At 36.6% G+C, this 16,637-nt stretch overlaps 1 protein-coding gene across 5 annotated transcripts in view; it reads right to left on the reverse strand.

Annotated features, from left to right (window-relative positions):
* Positions 1 to 327: 327 nt before the first annotated feature.
* kank4 (KN motif and ankyrin repeat domains 4) overlaps positions 328 to 16,637 on the reverse strand; it is a 74,689-nt gene continuing 58,379 nt past the window's right edge. For all 5 annotated transcript variants that reach the window (XM_055053623.1, XM_055053608.1, XM_055053609.1 and 2 more), the window contains 7 exons: positions 12,409 to 12,502; positions 9,295 to 9,591; positions 9,028 to 9,112; positions 8,716 to 8,935; positions 8,486 to 8,628; positions 7,615 to 7,815; positions 328 to 4,725 (listed from right to left, as the gene is read on the reverse strand). In XM_055053623.1, coding sequence (XP_054909598.1) covers positions 4,621 to 4,725; positions 7,615 to 7,815; positions 8,486 to 8,628; positions 8,716 to 8,935; positions 9,028 to 9,112; positions 9,295 to 9,591; positions 12,409 to 12,502 — 1,145 coding nt within the window. In that variant the 3' untranslated portion in view covers positions 328 to 4,620. The remainder of the gene's footprint in view (positions 4,726 to 7,614; positions 7,816 to 8,485; positions 8,629 to 8,715; positions 8,936 to 9,027; positions 9,113 to 9,294; positions 9,592 to 12,408; positions 12,503 to 16,637) is intronic.

Genomic DNA, 16,637 nt, shown 5'->3' on the forward strand with positions numbered 1-16,637 from the left:
TAAAGAAATTAAGGTTTTGAGTGGTTGTCCCATGAAGGGAGTCTGAACACAGGAGAAAGATGAAGATAGTGATGAAAGATATTTCCTCGTTGCATTGTTTATAAAAAGCCTTTATAGTACCTTGGTTTTATGGTTCTCTGTTTTTTCTCTCTTTCTGCAAATGCAAAAGAAAACTTATTTGATGTTTTCTTGTACTTTAATTGTTCTTTCCTTCCTATAATCTTATATTCCTTCTCCATTTATTTCTCATAAGATGTATATTTATATCAAGTGAAAGATACACTGTCGGACAGAACACCCAAGAAAAGAAGAGAAAAACCATTTGATCATTTTTAAAATATTTATTTAGAAGTATTTCTCTGGTCTGTTAGATATAAGCTTGTTTCACATAGAATATTACAGAAAAGTAAATATATTTTTATTTTATTTTAATCTGTATTATTTATGGGCTCTCAGCTTGATATTCAATCTAGGGAGACATCGCCCTCATAGGTCTGCAGCAGATTTTTGCTGTTTTCCTGCACATTTTCAAATTAGCGTGATGGGCATATGATAATCCACAACCTTATCAAGTCACACATTATCACAAACATCCAACCAGTAAAGGTGAAATAATGACAGGCCAGTTCCCTTCGAGCACTATTACTTGAATATTTGTCTCCATGCATATGTAATTTTATTATATTTATATATATGGTAAAAATATAGCATTTAGAATAAATACCTCATATAATTATCAGACAATACTTGTTATATATTTTCCACAATACTTTATATACATGTATTTGGCTGGATTTACAGAAGAAAACACACAAATTTAACTCCATGTGGAACAAAGTTGATTTCAGGTCTTTGGTGATCAACCAGACATAAAATATTACAACATCTGGGTCACATACTGGATGAAATTTCCATAAAGATGTGTAGGCACAGAAGACCAGACACTTCTCTCAGCACGGGATTGACATCCCACAGCTATGTAAAAGCAACATATATTTATACACTTCTGTTTTAATCTGTAACTGTAGCACAAGGAATAATTATGCTACATAGAAACATGTGCTATTATTTACTCCATTTGTAAAAAGTTATGTTTCATGTAAATTCTGACTTTATATATGTTCATACAAATAATTATTTTTTTCAAATTATAGTTTTTGTCCCAATTCTGTGCCTATTTTTTATTTTGTTTATAGTATTTGGGATTGATGGTGTGACCGCAATAAAAAAGAAAATTAGAATAGAACAGATCTTGGTGACATGTCAAGAAAGCAGATAAATGTATTATTAAGGAAAACTAATGAAACTGAAATCAAGTTTTAGAGATAAGCAAGGCCTAAATATTGTTAAAGTAACAGTTGTTAAGTTAATCTTGTGCTAGAAATCCTTCAGTTTGATTAATTGCCTGAAGTTTTCCCTCAACACAGAAACTGATTTTGTCATGCGGATTGGATTGCTACTTATATATTTATTACCGTACATAACAATATTCGGCTTTTAGATCTACTGACTCTTGCAAACAGATGTTCCCCAACATAAATCAGATTTAACAAGGCCTTATAAACAGCCCTCCACATTTATTGGCACCTCTGGCAAAGGCATGCTTAAAGCCTTAAAAGAAGTCAGTCTTTAAATGAAATAACATGATCTGACACTAAACATGTTAAATAATATCACCCCTTTCTATTCGTCTGTACTTCTATTCAGTGAGGGGAATTTTTTGTTTTAGGGAGTAATTGTTTTCAACAAAATGGTTGTTCATTGATCACTAGTAAGACACCAGGACTCCCTCAACAGACAAAACAAAACAACTTCTTAATATAAGATTTTCTCTCAACTAAATCAATCTAAGATTATGCCACTGTAATTAGTATTTAATTTATTTTAAGGCTTTACATACAGTTTTACCAGAATTTTGTAACTGACATGACTTGTATTTATTAATCCCGCTAAAGGATAAACCGAGGTAAAATAATTCAATGTATTCTTTAAACATTTGCTGAATTATTATTTTATCTTATCCCCTTCGATCATGTAAACATTGTTAGATGTTTGGCATCTGTTGTGGTCACTGTGGAAGGAATGTTTCATTGTAAACATTTCATAAGACCACACTCCTGCAAGGAGCTGCATTAGAAAAGGTTCAACAAAAGAACTATCTGTTTCCCTGGAAAATAAAACCTCAGCTCTAGAATAATAACAGTTATCCATTTAAGGCTGCACCAAAGTCCCATACATAATATTTTTTATTGCTTCTTATTGCAAACAAAACTCCCTGCTGAGGATTTTAATATGTCTGGTCTGATTGCTTTAGTCATGGGTACAAGAGCCTAATGAACTAAACTCTACAATCTAAAGACCGTTTCATCACCAGGACTAATTTAAAGTCTTTAGACATACATTTGTAATAAACTTAATATCTTGACCGATTCAAAGTCTTGCACTTGTCATCCATGCAGGGTTAGTTAAAACTTGCTACATTTTTATTCTCTTGGAATGTGTCACAGCCAACCCAACATTCATTGTGCATTCTGTACGTGTTGCATACATGATTAGAACAATCACACAAACACCCCTCAGTATATATAGATAGATATATATTTACGTATACATATATTTCTATCTATGTAAATAGAGAGACATATAGATGTATATGACAATACTGGGTACACCCCTTATATTTTTTTAGCATTCTATTTTACCTCTTTATGGGACAGCACAGAAGGTATAACACTTTGATATAATGTAAAGTAGTTGGTGTACCACATGTGTAACTATGTGTTTTCTGTCCCCTCAAAATAACTAACACAGTTGATAGCAATGAGCAATGGCTTTGTTGTCATTGCCAACAAAGGTGAGAATACCCTCAAGTGAAAATGTCCAAATTGTGCTCAGTTAGCCATTTTCCCTCCCTGGTGTAATGACCACATAAGTTAAGTGCACATGTTCCGCATTGTATCCAGAGGCTGTCTTTTGAAATTAGACCTTTGGGGGCTATCATTGCTGCAGAGGATGTTGGGCTTGAATTCAGTCTGTCAGTGATCAGACCATAGGGTGCACACTGCACCAAATTGGTCTGTGATCCCATAGACCAATTTGATGGTCTGTGGGATCAAATGCTGGGATCCCAGAATTGTTTTTCTAAATTTGTTCAGCAGCCAGAGAAGCAGACAGTAACCATATCCCTATGGTCTAATGAGACCAGGATGTGGCAGCAACCAGGTGAGGAGTAAAAAGACAAGTGTGTTGTGCCTATTGTCAAGTATGGCAGTGAGTGCATCATGGTTTGGGGGTGTACAAGTGTTGATGGCTGTGGGAAGCTACAGTTTTATGATTCTTTCCCTTCAAAAACTGGGCCACAAGGCAGTATTGCTAAACCAGACCTAACACTGTTAAGAGAGTAAAGAAAATACAGAAAAATGATGGTGGCCACATGAAATGTTGACATAATTTGAACATTTTCACTTGGGGATGCTCTCACTTTTGTAGCCACATCTTTGTGGCCTTGTATAGTTATTTTGAGGGAATTGAAAATTTACTCGGATACACAAGCTGTAAAGTGACTACTTAACCCTGCTTGAGTATATGCTTGAGTGTTGTCCCATGAAAAGATATAAAATATTTAATGTAAAATAGGATTTACTCATTTTTGTGAGATAAATATATTTATATATGTATACAGACAGCTGAGGATCACAAACAGTATTACAACATACTGTTTTTTTGATGCTATATTAAAAACAGCCAGTAGGGGGAGTAACTGTATTAGCATGCAGCTCAATACATACTCTTGACTTGTTTATTTATTTACTTATTTATTTTAGCCTCACTATATTGTTATAAAAAATACTGGATTTCGTTTTAGACTAAACCATTTGTTTTTCAATAACTCACAAATGATGATCACCCATGAACCATGTGAAAAACATGACCACTGTGGAGTAATGATTCATTATTTGATATCACTTCTTTTATAACTCCATGCTATATAGATTCCTCTGGAGTTGAATATATTCATTTGCACTGTACACATACACAGTAAAAAAAAAAGTGCAGTAGAAAATACAGTCTCTGTTTGTATGATCATGATCTGTTAGAATAACATTCTGTATATAAGATGCTCTCAATAATGGCTTATGTCCAAATATGGAAAAAAAACAATGTCAATGTGATTAAAGAAAAATAGAAATTATGTTGTATTTTATATATTTTAAAGGTAGCTCATGTGCTTAGTATTTAGCTTTAAAAGTTAGTATTAAGATGCAGCAATTCAGAAGTTCTTTCCCGTATGTTCCTTTTTTTTTTTTTATTCTCACCCTGTTCCCTGCTCAATCTGCTGTTGGCTCCAATTGTTGCCAAAGCAATATCTTATTTTTAACTTTGTTCAACCCTATTAATCACTTCATTAAAAAAACAAAAAAAAAAAACAAGACAATAAGATCGAGGCGTAAAAGAAACACTCTATTCCCAGAGGTCATAAAGGCAGCCCCATGTTCATCTTCATATAGCATAATATTCAGTATTTACTTTTGTTTTTTTTTCCCATTCTGTTGGTGGGAAGAGGTTTGAGGAAATAGAGGAAGATGTTGACCTAGAATGGTTTGGAAAACTGTGTAGAACTCAGAGGTCTGCAGCAGACATGGGCTCAGATGCATGGGATTTTAGAAGATCGATGATGTCTTGATGAGCAGCTGCTTCTGCCACCGACAGGGCTGTTTGACCATTCTGGAGAAAACAAATGGAGATGCAATGTTGATTTCACATATAACATGTTGCAGTGGCCATTATAATCCTCACAGTGGCAGTGTTGTACTAGCTTGCACTCACAAGCTCAAGGAATAATTTATCTGCTCTGATAAGAATGAGACCACTGTCATGTAAAGCCTTATAATTCTGTCTTTTGCTGAAAGGCTTAATACCAGCTAAGAATTTTATAAATTAGTCATAGTCTCAAACATTAATCTATAGAAAGGAATGGCGAGCATATGTTGAACAATTACAACAAAAACAGAATATATACAAGTATACTGAAATCACTCTTTGCATAGAAAAATTTTGAGCAAAAAATACAAAAAGTGGACTAGAAAAAATAATGCTTCAAATACATTTTTAAATTTTTTTCACAATGATTACTGCCATAATTTACAAAGTACTCACCAGAAAAAAGCATAACACAATTTTTATATCACTATGCATTCAGCTATTTTGGTAAGCAATGAAACACTCTCACGAATATAAGCACTTTTCTGTATTCAATTAAGCACCATTTCAACTGTATGGAGGTATTTCAAAGTCATACAAATGTTTTGACGACGTTTCAGAATTATGACATAATTCTGTAAGTTTCAAAATTGTTGTAGTGTTAAGGAAGATACTGAACAAACGTCTCTATCTTTTGCCTACTTAAGTGCATTTATTAAGCATCTGCAGTAAAATTAAAAGTGGTTTTAACTTCTGTGGCGCTATACAAAAATAACTCAGCATAAATCAAATGTCCACTTGTTCTTGTTTATGTAGAAGCTAACATTAGCACTAAAGCACAGCGAAGTGGAACAGAAAGCTAGAGTAGTACAATAGGAAATTTCAGATGACACATTCCTTCAAAAGGCGGGTGACTAAAAGTTGTCACATATTCAGTGACAATAGAGTCACTGAATATGATGCATTACTATGGACAAGTGCTAACCACCAACCACATAATCTAACCGGGGAAGGCTTCCAATCCACCTTGTGGCAGTCGGAAGAAACAGCATCTTCACTCAGTCATGATTTTTTTACTTCTTTTTGACATGCAGTCTTTGAGGCAGATTTTACTACTGCATTATATTATCAAGGATACTACTGACAGTTAATAGGCACTATGATAAAAATTGCCCCTGCAGTGACTCAATCTGCTAATTATGATTGCATATTTAAGTGTCTAACATGTAAAACCACATAAATAAGTAATGATTGCTGCTGATTAGTTTTGTAAATTATGTATGCAAAATCTGCCCATAGTCCCCCATCAAAAAAAAGAAAAAAAGATTTTGTGTGCATGTTATCAAGCATTCCAATCATGCTCCACTAGCAATTTAGTACAAATGAGAAAACTTATTATGAGCCTGTGACCTTGTGGTTAACAGCCTCTGTAACTTGCAGCTGAGAGAACAAATCTATCCAAACACAAGTACTTGGAAAGCCATATCTTTACACTTGGAAAGATGTGTACTTGACACCGATACATCATTTAAAACTAATAGAGCAGTAAATCTTCCCAGATGACACCACAGACAATGTTCTGTGGTAATATTTGTAACTTCTTACATCTATCAAGCAGCAAGTCATGGCAAGTTTTTCCTCAAATCAAAGGCTAGATATCAGTTGATATGAAAAAAATGAAAGCAGTTGAAGCTGCATGCTGAGAGAAAAGTCAACCACAGGAAAAATAGTTGCCTCATTCCAGGGTACATAGTCTCTATTTCATATTGTGTTGTCTGATGACAGACACTGATTTGAATGCAGGTAGTGTAATTTAAAATGGTGAGAACAGCTCCTTTTCTTAAGGTTGTGTTTCTTTCGAAATTCTCTGTAGTTACTTGATACTAAACGCAGCAAAACATTGACCAGTGGTACAAATGTGGATTTTGGGAGAACTGATAGGTAGACCTTCATGTGTTTGTGGTTTTCCATATTTTACGGTTTATTTTAGTATAACTTTTGTGCCTCCAGCCTACAAAAAGTAATTGCAAGATGCTTATGAGAAAGAAAACGCCAGAGAAAAACCTCTATCTGAGCCTGCCATGACAACAGCTCTAATAAACTTGCTACCTAAGACATAAAAGATCAATGTCGAGTAACAAAATTTTATACGTGTAAGTCAAAGAGAAGAAGTCACATGATCAGTAATCTAATAAAAACAATGTAAATAATTATTGTTGAAGTGAAACAGTGAACTAATTTAGATTAAAGGTTGCATCATGCCTGTGTATAAAAATGAATTATTTTTGAGACCACCGCTGGTCTGTCTCTGCGCTGTGTTTTATACATGAGACATTTCATGTCCCTGAGCTATGTAGCTCCCCATTTCTTTTCTGTATCAACTATGCCATGCCTCACTGCATCCACACTGCCCTTACAGGGGCAGTGCAGGAATCTTTGGGTGGTACATAGGCTTTATGATCTTTCACTTCTGCATATGTAAAGACCTGCATATGTAAGGTGAGAGAAGTCTTATTGTTACAGGGATCCATTGCTGGATGTTTACCCTTACTTTTACCTTGAAAGACTTTTTTGAAATATAAAACTACATCCAGTTTCCTAGATTCAGAACATGAACTTCTAAATATGGTCCTCTACATCCAGACTTTCTTTATGGTAGCCCAGTAGCCAGGGTTTTTACATATCTGAACAAACCTTAATCTCCTAAATGTACGTTAAGAAATGCACAGCTTTTACAGTTGTAATGAAATGCAATGAAATGTACAAGGAAAAGTAGAGCCACCAGCTGCGGTCAAAAAATTGTTATTCTGGCATTTTGTGGTTGAGGAGCAAAACCGTTTTGAATTCACCAGTTTAAACTCTGACATCTTTTCTCCTTACAACTTATTTTAGATTTACATTGTAAACGCCTACCTTATCTTTGAGTCCGGAATCACAGCGACCTGTCTCCAGCAGCAAACTAGCAATGTGCGTGTGTCCATGCTCGGAGGCACACATCAGGGCCGTGGATCCCTCACTGTCCTGTGCATTTACATCTGCGCCGCAGCTCAGAAGCAGCTTCACCATGGCAACGCGACCGTGGCTCACTGCAAGCATGAGAGCGGTCTGGCCAGCCTTGCGAATGAGAGGAAGAAAGAAGTCAAATTAGATTTAGAAGTTAACAGAAGGAAAATAAGGAAATGGATATGGAGTTTGAAAATCTGAGTGAATGTGACAGAAGGAATGAAGTGAGAAGTACAAGAGCAAGTGACAGACATGTTTCCTTGTTTATGTTTTTCATTTCTAAAAACATTAGAAATGAGGGGAAAAAAACTATTAATATCTATTATAAATCAAGTGTCTATGACAGCTTATCTTTGCAGGGTCTCTGAAGGGCCGGCACCTTTCAAAAGGTGTGATACACCCCTAGACAGACTGCCAGTCACAGGGCAACACACAGATACAAATGACAAACAACCATACACACACAACACTCACTCCTAGCAGCAATTTAGCGAGATCACTTAACCCAGTGTTCATGTTTTTTTAGACTGAGACTCCAGGCCAGGATTTAAACTACTGACCTTCTCACTGCAAGGCAACAAATGCATGCAATGTTCATGAACCCTTTGGCTTTTGAGATACTTGGACAGAAAAAAACTGCAGACACATGTTGTTTTATTTAGGAAATGTAAAATATTTCTGCAAAATAAAAACAACTAAACCTAATATATATTCCTATAAATCCACCTTTCATCTTTTGACAGACCACATGTCACTTCAAGCTTACGCTGCACTCTGTTACCTGTCTGGAGCGTGCATTGACATCACCAAGTTTTAGCAGCTGCTCGGCCACCTCTAGATCATCTGGGCTTTCAGCAGCGGTCAGGGCAGCCAGCATCACTGGAGTATATCCTGCCTTATTTACATTATCTGTTTCACAAAGACCTAGAAGAATCCAAAGACTCTTTATTACAAGCAATTCTATTTTGAATGTAACTGTTAGTACAGGTGAGTGTCTAAGGCTCAATTTACCGGTGTCTAGCAGCAGCTTGACCACAGGGAAGTTAGAATGCGACACACTGTAGTGGAGGGCCATATTCCCATTACCGTCAGTCAAGTTAACAACATATGGCAGGAGAGTGGGGGTGGTCAGTCCCACTTGTCTCAGGTATAATCTGACTGTGTCTGCCTGGGAGTCTTTCTGGCTCGAGACCCTGAACCATTCCTGATAAAGCACCACCAACACCTGACGCTGTGGAGAGACATGAATATTAAAATTTGTCGATATTACAAATTAGCATTACGGAGAAAAAACAAAAACACAGTCGTCAAAGAAAGCTTTACCATTTCTTTATCTGGAGATGAAACCTCTTCCATACGATCCTTTACATACGCGCAGGCATCAATGAATCCTTTATCTACTTTCTCTCTATAAAAACACGACACATTGAAGAATACTTTTGATCCAAAGTAGTATCAGTTATCTTGCAAAATTGATAGTATATGTAGGACTATGTTGTTCAGCTCTGTGATTATACTTGTGGGGGAAAAAAGCATTTAGTAAAACTTTGCATAACAGATAGAAAGATCCAAAGCTCTTGTCTGTCTCACCTTTCAAACTCGTCCACCTGCAGGAGCTCATGGCCACCTTCTAAATCCAACAGGCCCCTCTCAACCTCTTTCTCTTCACCCACAGCACCTTTCTCCTCCTCCTCCTCCTCCTCCTCCTCCTCAGCAGCAGCAGTAGCAACAGCAGCAACAGCAAACTCTGCATCTGCCCCCAGGACTGATTCTTCAGACTTCTTGTCTGTTTCCTTCTCTACCACTACTTCGAATTTGTCTTCCTCCTCCACTTCTACTCTTGACTTTTCATCTCCGCTGGAGTCCTCACTGGATGTTGTCTCATAGCTAAAAGAGGAAACGTGACAGTTGAAATGTTTTTTTCATGAAAAAGATTTGACTAAGTTTCACTTCAAAAGTGAAAAATATGTAAATATGGAGACTCTAAATTAATAACAAGGCGTGTGACGAGCTTAGATAAATATGAAGGCTTCCACATCAGCCTAGGCTGAGTAACTATTAACCAGTTATCCATCATCAGATATATGTTTGCCTTTATAGCGTTGGCCCATCATAAAACAGCCCTCATTTTATTACTTATATAATAATTATCCATAGGAATGTTTGTGCAAACCCCTATGAAACCTCAGACAAATACATCTTTGTTCGAACAGGTAAGGTTCTTCATTTTAAGTTTGAGTTGACGCCCATGGGCTGTATATGAGTGTGATCACTGGGGTGCATCATGAAGGCACCACTGTGAGGCCAGTGATCAGATAAGTCTTACGATGAATACCATTGATTCATGCTTATTTGAACACATACACACACAGTGATAAGAGGCATTCGTGGGATCTCAGCATTCCTCAGATTCCTCAGGAGTTCCAGACTGAGCAAAGACTAAGCAGACGATCTGAAAAGATATAATACAAACAGCAGCCCACTTCCTGGTGTGAGGAGAAATCTCGAGACTGTCTGACCTGTGTAACATCTGCTCATATTTATCAGGAGATGAACTGCAATTCTTGGATATACATGAGTTGTAAAGAATAGGGATGGACTCATTGAGAGTTCATAAAACATATCTACGATTCTTTATTATGAGCTGTTCTTTGCAGTGACCATGGCAATGTATAATTCCCAAGAGCTCCTAACTGTTGTCATATGTTTGCAAATTGGTTTGCAACAGCAAGGAAGGAACTGAACTTACATGAAAACAATCTGAAACAACACAGCAGAGGTGAGCCGGTCATAAAACAGTGAAGCTCAGGAATGTAAGAACAGGAATGCCGGAATTAAATAAATTTACTCACGGCTGCCATTTCCTTGACATGCAGCACATGATACCTCTCAGGAATTTCAGACAAAAAAGAAAGCCATAAGAACTGCTCTTATCTGGGATTAGATGTCGGTGTAAAGCATATGGGAGGTGCACAGATTTATTTTCTAATTAAAACTGGATATCTATTTGATATGGATGTAAAAGTAAGAAAGGATAAGAGGAATGTCCAGAATAATGAAACTTTTCTCTTTTTTACTTTTGAGTGCATTTAGCACAAATGTAGCATGCAAAGGAACTCTGAGCTGTTCCAAAAATCTTAAGTTACAGTTACAAGCCGCTTTATTATGTAAAGTTACTCAGTTTTTTAACACAAATAGAAGGTCAACAAATCACATGACACCAGTTGAATATATTAGCTATTAAGATATGGAGAAGATAACTTTAGAATGGATAAAAAAGATGATTTCAGTGACTTTGAACATGGCATGTTGTTGGTGTAGTAAAAGCTGGTTTATGTCAGAAAATACTGAACTGCTTTGATTTTTCTGGCCAAACATCTTTCAGATTTACAGGGACTGGTCCAAAACAAGAAATGCATCTATTGAGCAGCAGATAAATGCCTGGTTGGTTTCTGAGGTCAAAGGAGAATGGGAAGGCGTGTTCAAGAAATACAACAATGGATCAAATAAACACTCATCACAACCAGTGTAAGCAGAATACTACCTCTGAATGTACAATCTGTTGAACACAGAATCAAATTGCAAATCATTTCAAGTCAGTTTGCTCAGAGTGATGCTGCACTTCAACGGTCTCCGCTTAGACAATCTCTAGATCTTAATCCAACAGAGTCTCTTTGGGATGCTGTGGAACGATGTATTCACATCATGAGTGTGAGATTTGCTGCAGCAAATCTGTCAGCAAATCAAAATAGGCCAAAACTGAGGAGTTTGTCAGGTGACCTTTTGGACCTATGCCACAAAGAATTAGTGCACTTGTGAGTTCAGTATAGTACTGGCAAAGTACACGTAATGAAATGGTCAGTGACTGAATATTTCATGCAAGTTCAGACTCTTTCCCAAAGCCTTAACCCAGCAGAAAACACAGTAATTGTACCCATTTTATCTCTGGAAATATATTTGAAGGGAATTCAGGAACCTCAAAAGGCTCTTTTGGATGCAAAATCAAACTGACTATTCATGAAACACCCATATCTAGCTGGCCTCCTCACACCATTTGAGCAATCCCTAAGAGGGAGCTAATCCACCATCCATAGGCTCATGATGACTATTTGGAAAAGAGAACCAATTCATTTAGTTAGTACCCAGAGCTCAGGGTTTGTCTCCAACTAAACATAGCAGAAAGTGTCTCCGTTATTGCTGTCCTTGTCTACTCCTTAGTAACCCCTTGCAATCTCTCTGCAAGTAATGTCTTATCAGGCCATGATATGTCACTCCAGTTACAACAGCAGCTCACTATCAAATTGAAATCCCCAATCTTTTCTATCCGACTGAAGACCCTGGGCATTTTTTATTTATTTTATTTTTTGGGGGGAATGGGGGTTTCTCGTTGCCTTTATTCATTAGTAGCTTGACAGGAGAGGAGAATATGCTGTAAAAGGCCCAGGACCAGGAATCAAACCCAGGAAAGACTGTAGCCTCAGTATAAGGTTGGGTCTTAGTTTAATTAAGCCAATAAGACAACCAAATTTGAAAACAAATTGTCAAAGTAATGACTCTGAGCTGCCTAGACTGAAAATCCCCTTTTTGTGCCTTATTGGGTCTCAGTCCATTTGTACAGTCCCCCACAGACTTACAAATGAAAAATCTAAAAACTACAGCATGCAGAAACACAAGCTGGATGCTGATAAAGTGAAAGATTTTTACCCTCCATTCACCCCAACAAACTTCAGGTTTTTCTTGGCTCCCTTGCTCCCCTGCTTGTCAGCAACACCATTTTTCTTCATAATAGATTTGAGACCTGGTAAAGAGGAGAGAAAGAGAGGGAGAGAGAGAGACATAAACAAGAAGTGAGAAAGCATGTTTCTTTAAACTTAATTCCTGACTCTCTTCAAACACTGAATAACAGGGGAAATGTAACAAGGAGTATTAAAGTTTAGTAGAAGCGACACAAAGACTTTATGATTTTTTTTGTGTACAAAGAAATGTTTTTGGGGGTTTTTTCAGTGAGCTTCTTAGTTGGCATTACCATTAAACTTGTGTGCACGTCATTACAACCACAAACATCAGAGTATTTTACTAGGATTTTGGAGCACAGACTAAAACAGTTTTACATAATTGTGAAGTTTAAGGAAAAAATTGCTGGCTTTGCCATTTTAAACAAATGAAAGTCTGAATGTGAAATTATTTTAACACTCCAGCTTCAGTTAACTCTAAATCTAGTACAAACAGCTACTTTAAGTGTGCAAAGGCCTCAAAGGAAGACAATAAAGCCTCATAAAAACCAAGAGACCATTAATTAGAGAGGCAGCCAAGAGGCCTTTGGTATCGCTGGAGGTTTCAACAAATCCACAGCTCAGGAGTGAGAGCATGAGAACTATTATTCAAACTCTCCAAGAATCTGTCGTTTTAGGAACATTGACTAAAAAAAAGACATTGTTGAAAGAAAGCCATAAAAAGTTTGCAACAAGCCATGTAGGAAACAGGGAAACGTGGACAAAGATGCTTTGATCAGACAAATAGTGAGACCAAAACATACAGAATGCTATGATAGTGTGAAACAAATGCCACACAACATCTTAAATGTTCCATTCTTATTGTGACAAATGGTGGCAGTAGCATCAGTTGCCAGAAGTTGTTTTACTTTAAGAGGGAACAGAGATTCTGGTCAGAGTTAAAGCAAAGATGGGTGAAGCTACATACAGCACAATGTAGGAAAAATCTGTTCCAAGCTGCAATGGCAGAGGTCCACTTTGAGCAAGTTAATGGCCCTAAACTTAAAAGCAGAGTGACAATAGAGTGGTTTAGATCGGATTAGGATCAAATTCTTGGGTGAAAATGTCCCAGTGACAGTCCAGACCTAAATCCAATTGAATCTGTGCAACTGATGTTCATAAATGTTATCCATCAAACCTGAATGAGCTTGAGTGACTTTTGCAAAGAGGGATGTCCAAGATTTTCAGTCTGTTAATTTGGAAAAAGACTTGCTGTAGTAATTTCAGCAAAGACTGTTCTGCGAACAATTGACAAACTCATTGCGACTATAATGTCCACAAGTTTTTTATTTGCAAATAAAAAATCACATTATTACGCAGAACTTTATGTTGGTCTATCACATAAAATCCTATTAAAATATGTGTTTGCATTGTGCTAAAATTTAAAGAAATGGGTGTGAAAACGCTTGTAATATATTGTATTGTGAAACCAATAGGGTATAACTGCAAACTGACCAGCTGTATGAAGTCCATTTGACAAGAGAGAAAAAGCCAGAGTTCTGTTTATTCAACCACTAAAACTACTGAAATTGAAATGTGACAAGGGAAAAATTCATTATATAGCAACATATGGTACTACCTGCATGATGATGGATACAAAAAATACTTTCAATTAAATTGAGTCATTTAATTAAACCGCACAACTACATGCTGTACATGTATTTCCCAAGGCAATTTGCACAAGTCAGCAGTATTCACAGTACGCAACCTTGACATTGTCAGGCTTACTTATGTTTGTAACTGTCGAATAATCGATTCTGCATTGGCTCTTTTGCTGACTCCTGTTGGCTCTTGGCCTAGTGTGGTGGTCTTAGTTGTTCCTGACAGCAGATGTTGTGCAGTGGATCCATAATGTTTTATCCAAATACAAGAATGCAGCTTTCTGCCAAAAAACCACCATTAAAAAGATCCAGGAAGAATGGTGCTTTTAGATCAAGTGTCTCTCCAGAGACAACAACAGAGAGTGGGAGGCTTAGTGAATATATAAACTCTGAATACATCCTCACGTCAATGTCCAAAGAATACAAACTTACTTTTAATAAATGCATACATTTTTGTTTTTTGGTGACATTTGGCTAAGGTAAATTTGATTTTTAATGTGTTCAGTCTCACGTGGAAAATTCTCAAAACCTCATTTTAGCTTCAGGTAAATACAAGGGTTTAATTCTCTAGCAATGTCATTAGAGAAGTTCAAGATGTCTAACACAGAGAAACACTGCAAATCCTGAAACAGCACATGTAAATCCAGGCATATGTATTTTGTTTGAACACAGTGCTGTACAGTCCTCCCAACATTGTTAACTGTGAGAAAATATGGTTCTGAGCTCCATCTCATGGCTCAATCCCTAACATTGGAGACATCAAGGGAAGACAGAGAGGCACCATCTGTTTGATGTATGTGTGAGGGCCTCTACTTACAAGTCCACTTTACAGTTGATAAGCATGGCTCCACTTTCCCGTGTGAATGAGTGTTTGTATATTATGTCTGGAATAAGAAATATGTATTTGATGTTGAAACCAGGCTACTTAAGCAGAGCTTGGTAACTACTTACTTTTTTCTTCCTTCCTAGTAACAGCAACCAGTGGTGACTATTTTAAGAAACAAAACAGCATGTACAGTGCATAAATATAAAAATGTGCAAGCACAACAGCTGTGCATTAAATGTAAATAAATATAACAATTGTATTGTACTTCACTTATGGTGAAGAAAATAAGTGTTCAAGATACAGACTGCATTGGAAAACTTCATATCCCTTGATTTTCTATTTTTGTTTTTACAGTTTATCATATTCCCATTGAAAACTTTAATGTATTTTATTAACACCAAGTCGTGTACAGTTGTGAACTGGATTCTTCCCTCCTGACTCAATATATTTTCAAATCACCATTCAGGCTTTTCTTCAGTTTTTCAACTAGCTCTGCACATTTAGAAAAAAAAAATTTGGATACATTTTTGACATAAATCTGATGCCTCGACAGATTGGTGTCTCAACTAATGTAAGTTTGGGCTTTTACAGGGCCAGTTTAACAAATTAATATGCTCCCTCTGACAAGATGATAAGGGTTGTTGCCCTGCAGGTCGATTTTTTGCAGTCTGTGACAGATTTTATCTTCATCCATTTCACAATCAAATTGCAGCAGCTTTTCTGTCCCTGCTCAAGAAAAGCGTGTTTTATAATGAGTTCAGGACAATCCAAATTTTGTTACTAACACATAAAGAATTTTGAATAAAAGAAAGTTTATTTTTGGTCTCATCTGACCAGAGCACCTTGTTCCATGTGTTTACTATGTCTTCTGCGAAGCTTGTAGAAGACTTGTGTTCTTTCAGCAATGACTGAATTCTTCTCTAATGATTCTTCTAGCTGAGCTGTGGATTTATACCCCTTTTTCCAGATTTACCTTAACTTTATTTGCTGTTTTGAATAATTCACATCACTGACATAGCTACAATAGATTAGAAATATTACATCTCTTGTGTTTTTTTTCATACAGGTGGTTTTCCTTTCTTATGTTTGGCTGTTTAATCCATAATTTTGTCATAAACAATCACAAATCAACACAATGAAAAGAGAACATGTATATAAGCTGCCTTTTTCAGAGCAAAAAATGTAAAGTTCGATGCAGCCTATAAAATGTCATACAAGAATAATGACTCCTATCCAAACTTAGCAATTAATATCTAATGAATATGATGGCTCATAACCATTCTGTTGATAATTGATCCAGACTTGATTTGACAACCTCTCTTCTGAGTGGAGTGTTTCTAATTGCGTGAATAGACAGATGGGGTTACTTGCGTGTCATAAAAACTCAGTCCTGTAGTCAGCTTGATAATGAGAGTTCTAGCGTCAACTGGCAAATCTGTTTGTCATGCAGGGTAAGACGTTCTACCCGTATCACAGATTGGCACAACAGGTATCTAAAAAGAATTCAAAGCATTCTGACAAAGTTCAGCTGCTCATTCAGCCTTCAACGAAATGAAATGAAACTCTGTGTACATATTAATATTTAGACACCGCCTTGATGGAAGATCATAAGGGATGTGTTGCAAATAAGCAGCATGACTAATGTAACTACAGGCCTTTGTGAATGGTTAATATGTGGAATACTGAAGAGGAAATTATTCCGCTCATTGTCACACAGTCACTTTGTACTTTCTG

Source organism: Poeciliopsis prolifica, unplaced genomic scaffold, assembly GCF_027474105.1.
Source record: "Poeciliopsis prolifica strain line A6 unplaced genomic scaffold, Auburn_PproV2 SCAFFOLD002, whole genome shotgun sequence".
NCBI classification, from domain to species: domain Eukaryota; kingdom Metazoa; phylum Chordata; class Actinopteri; order Cyprinodontiformes; family Poeciliidae; genus Poeciliopsis; species Poeciliopsis prolifica.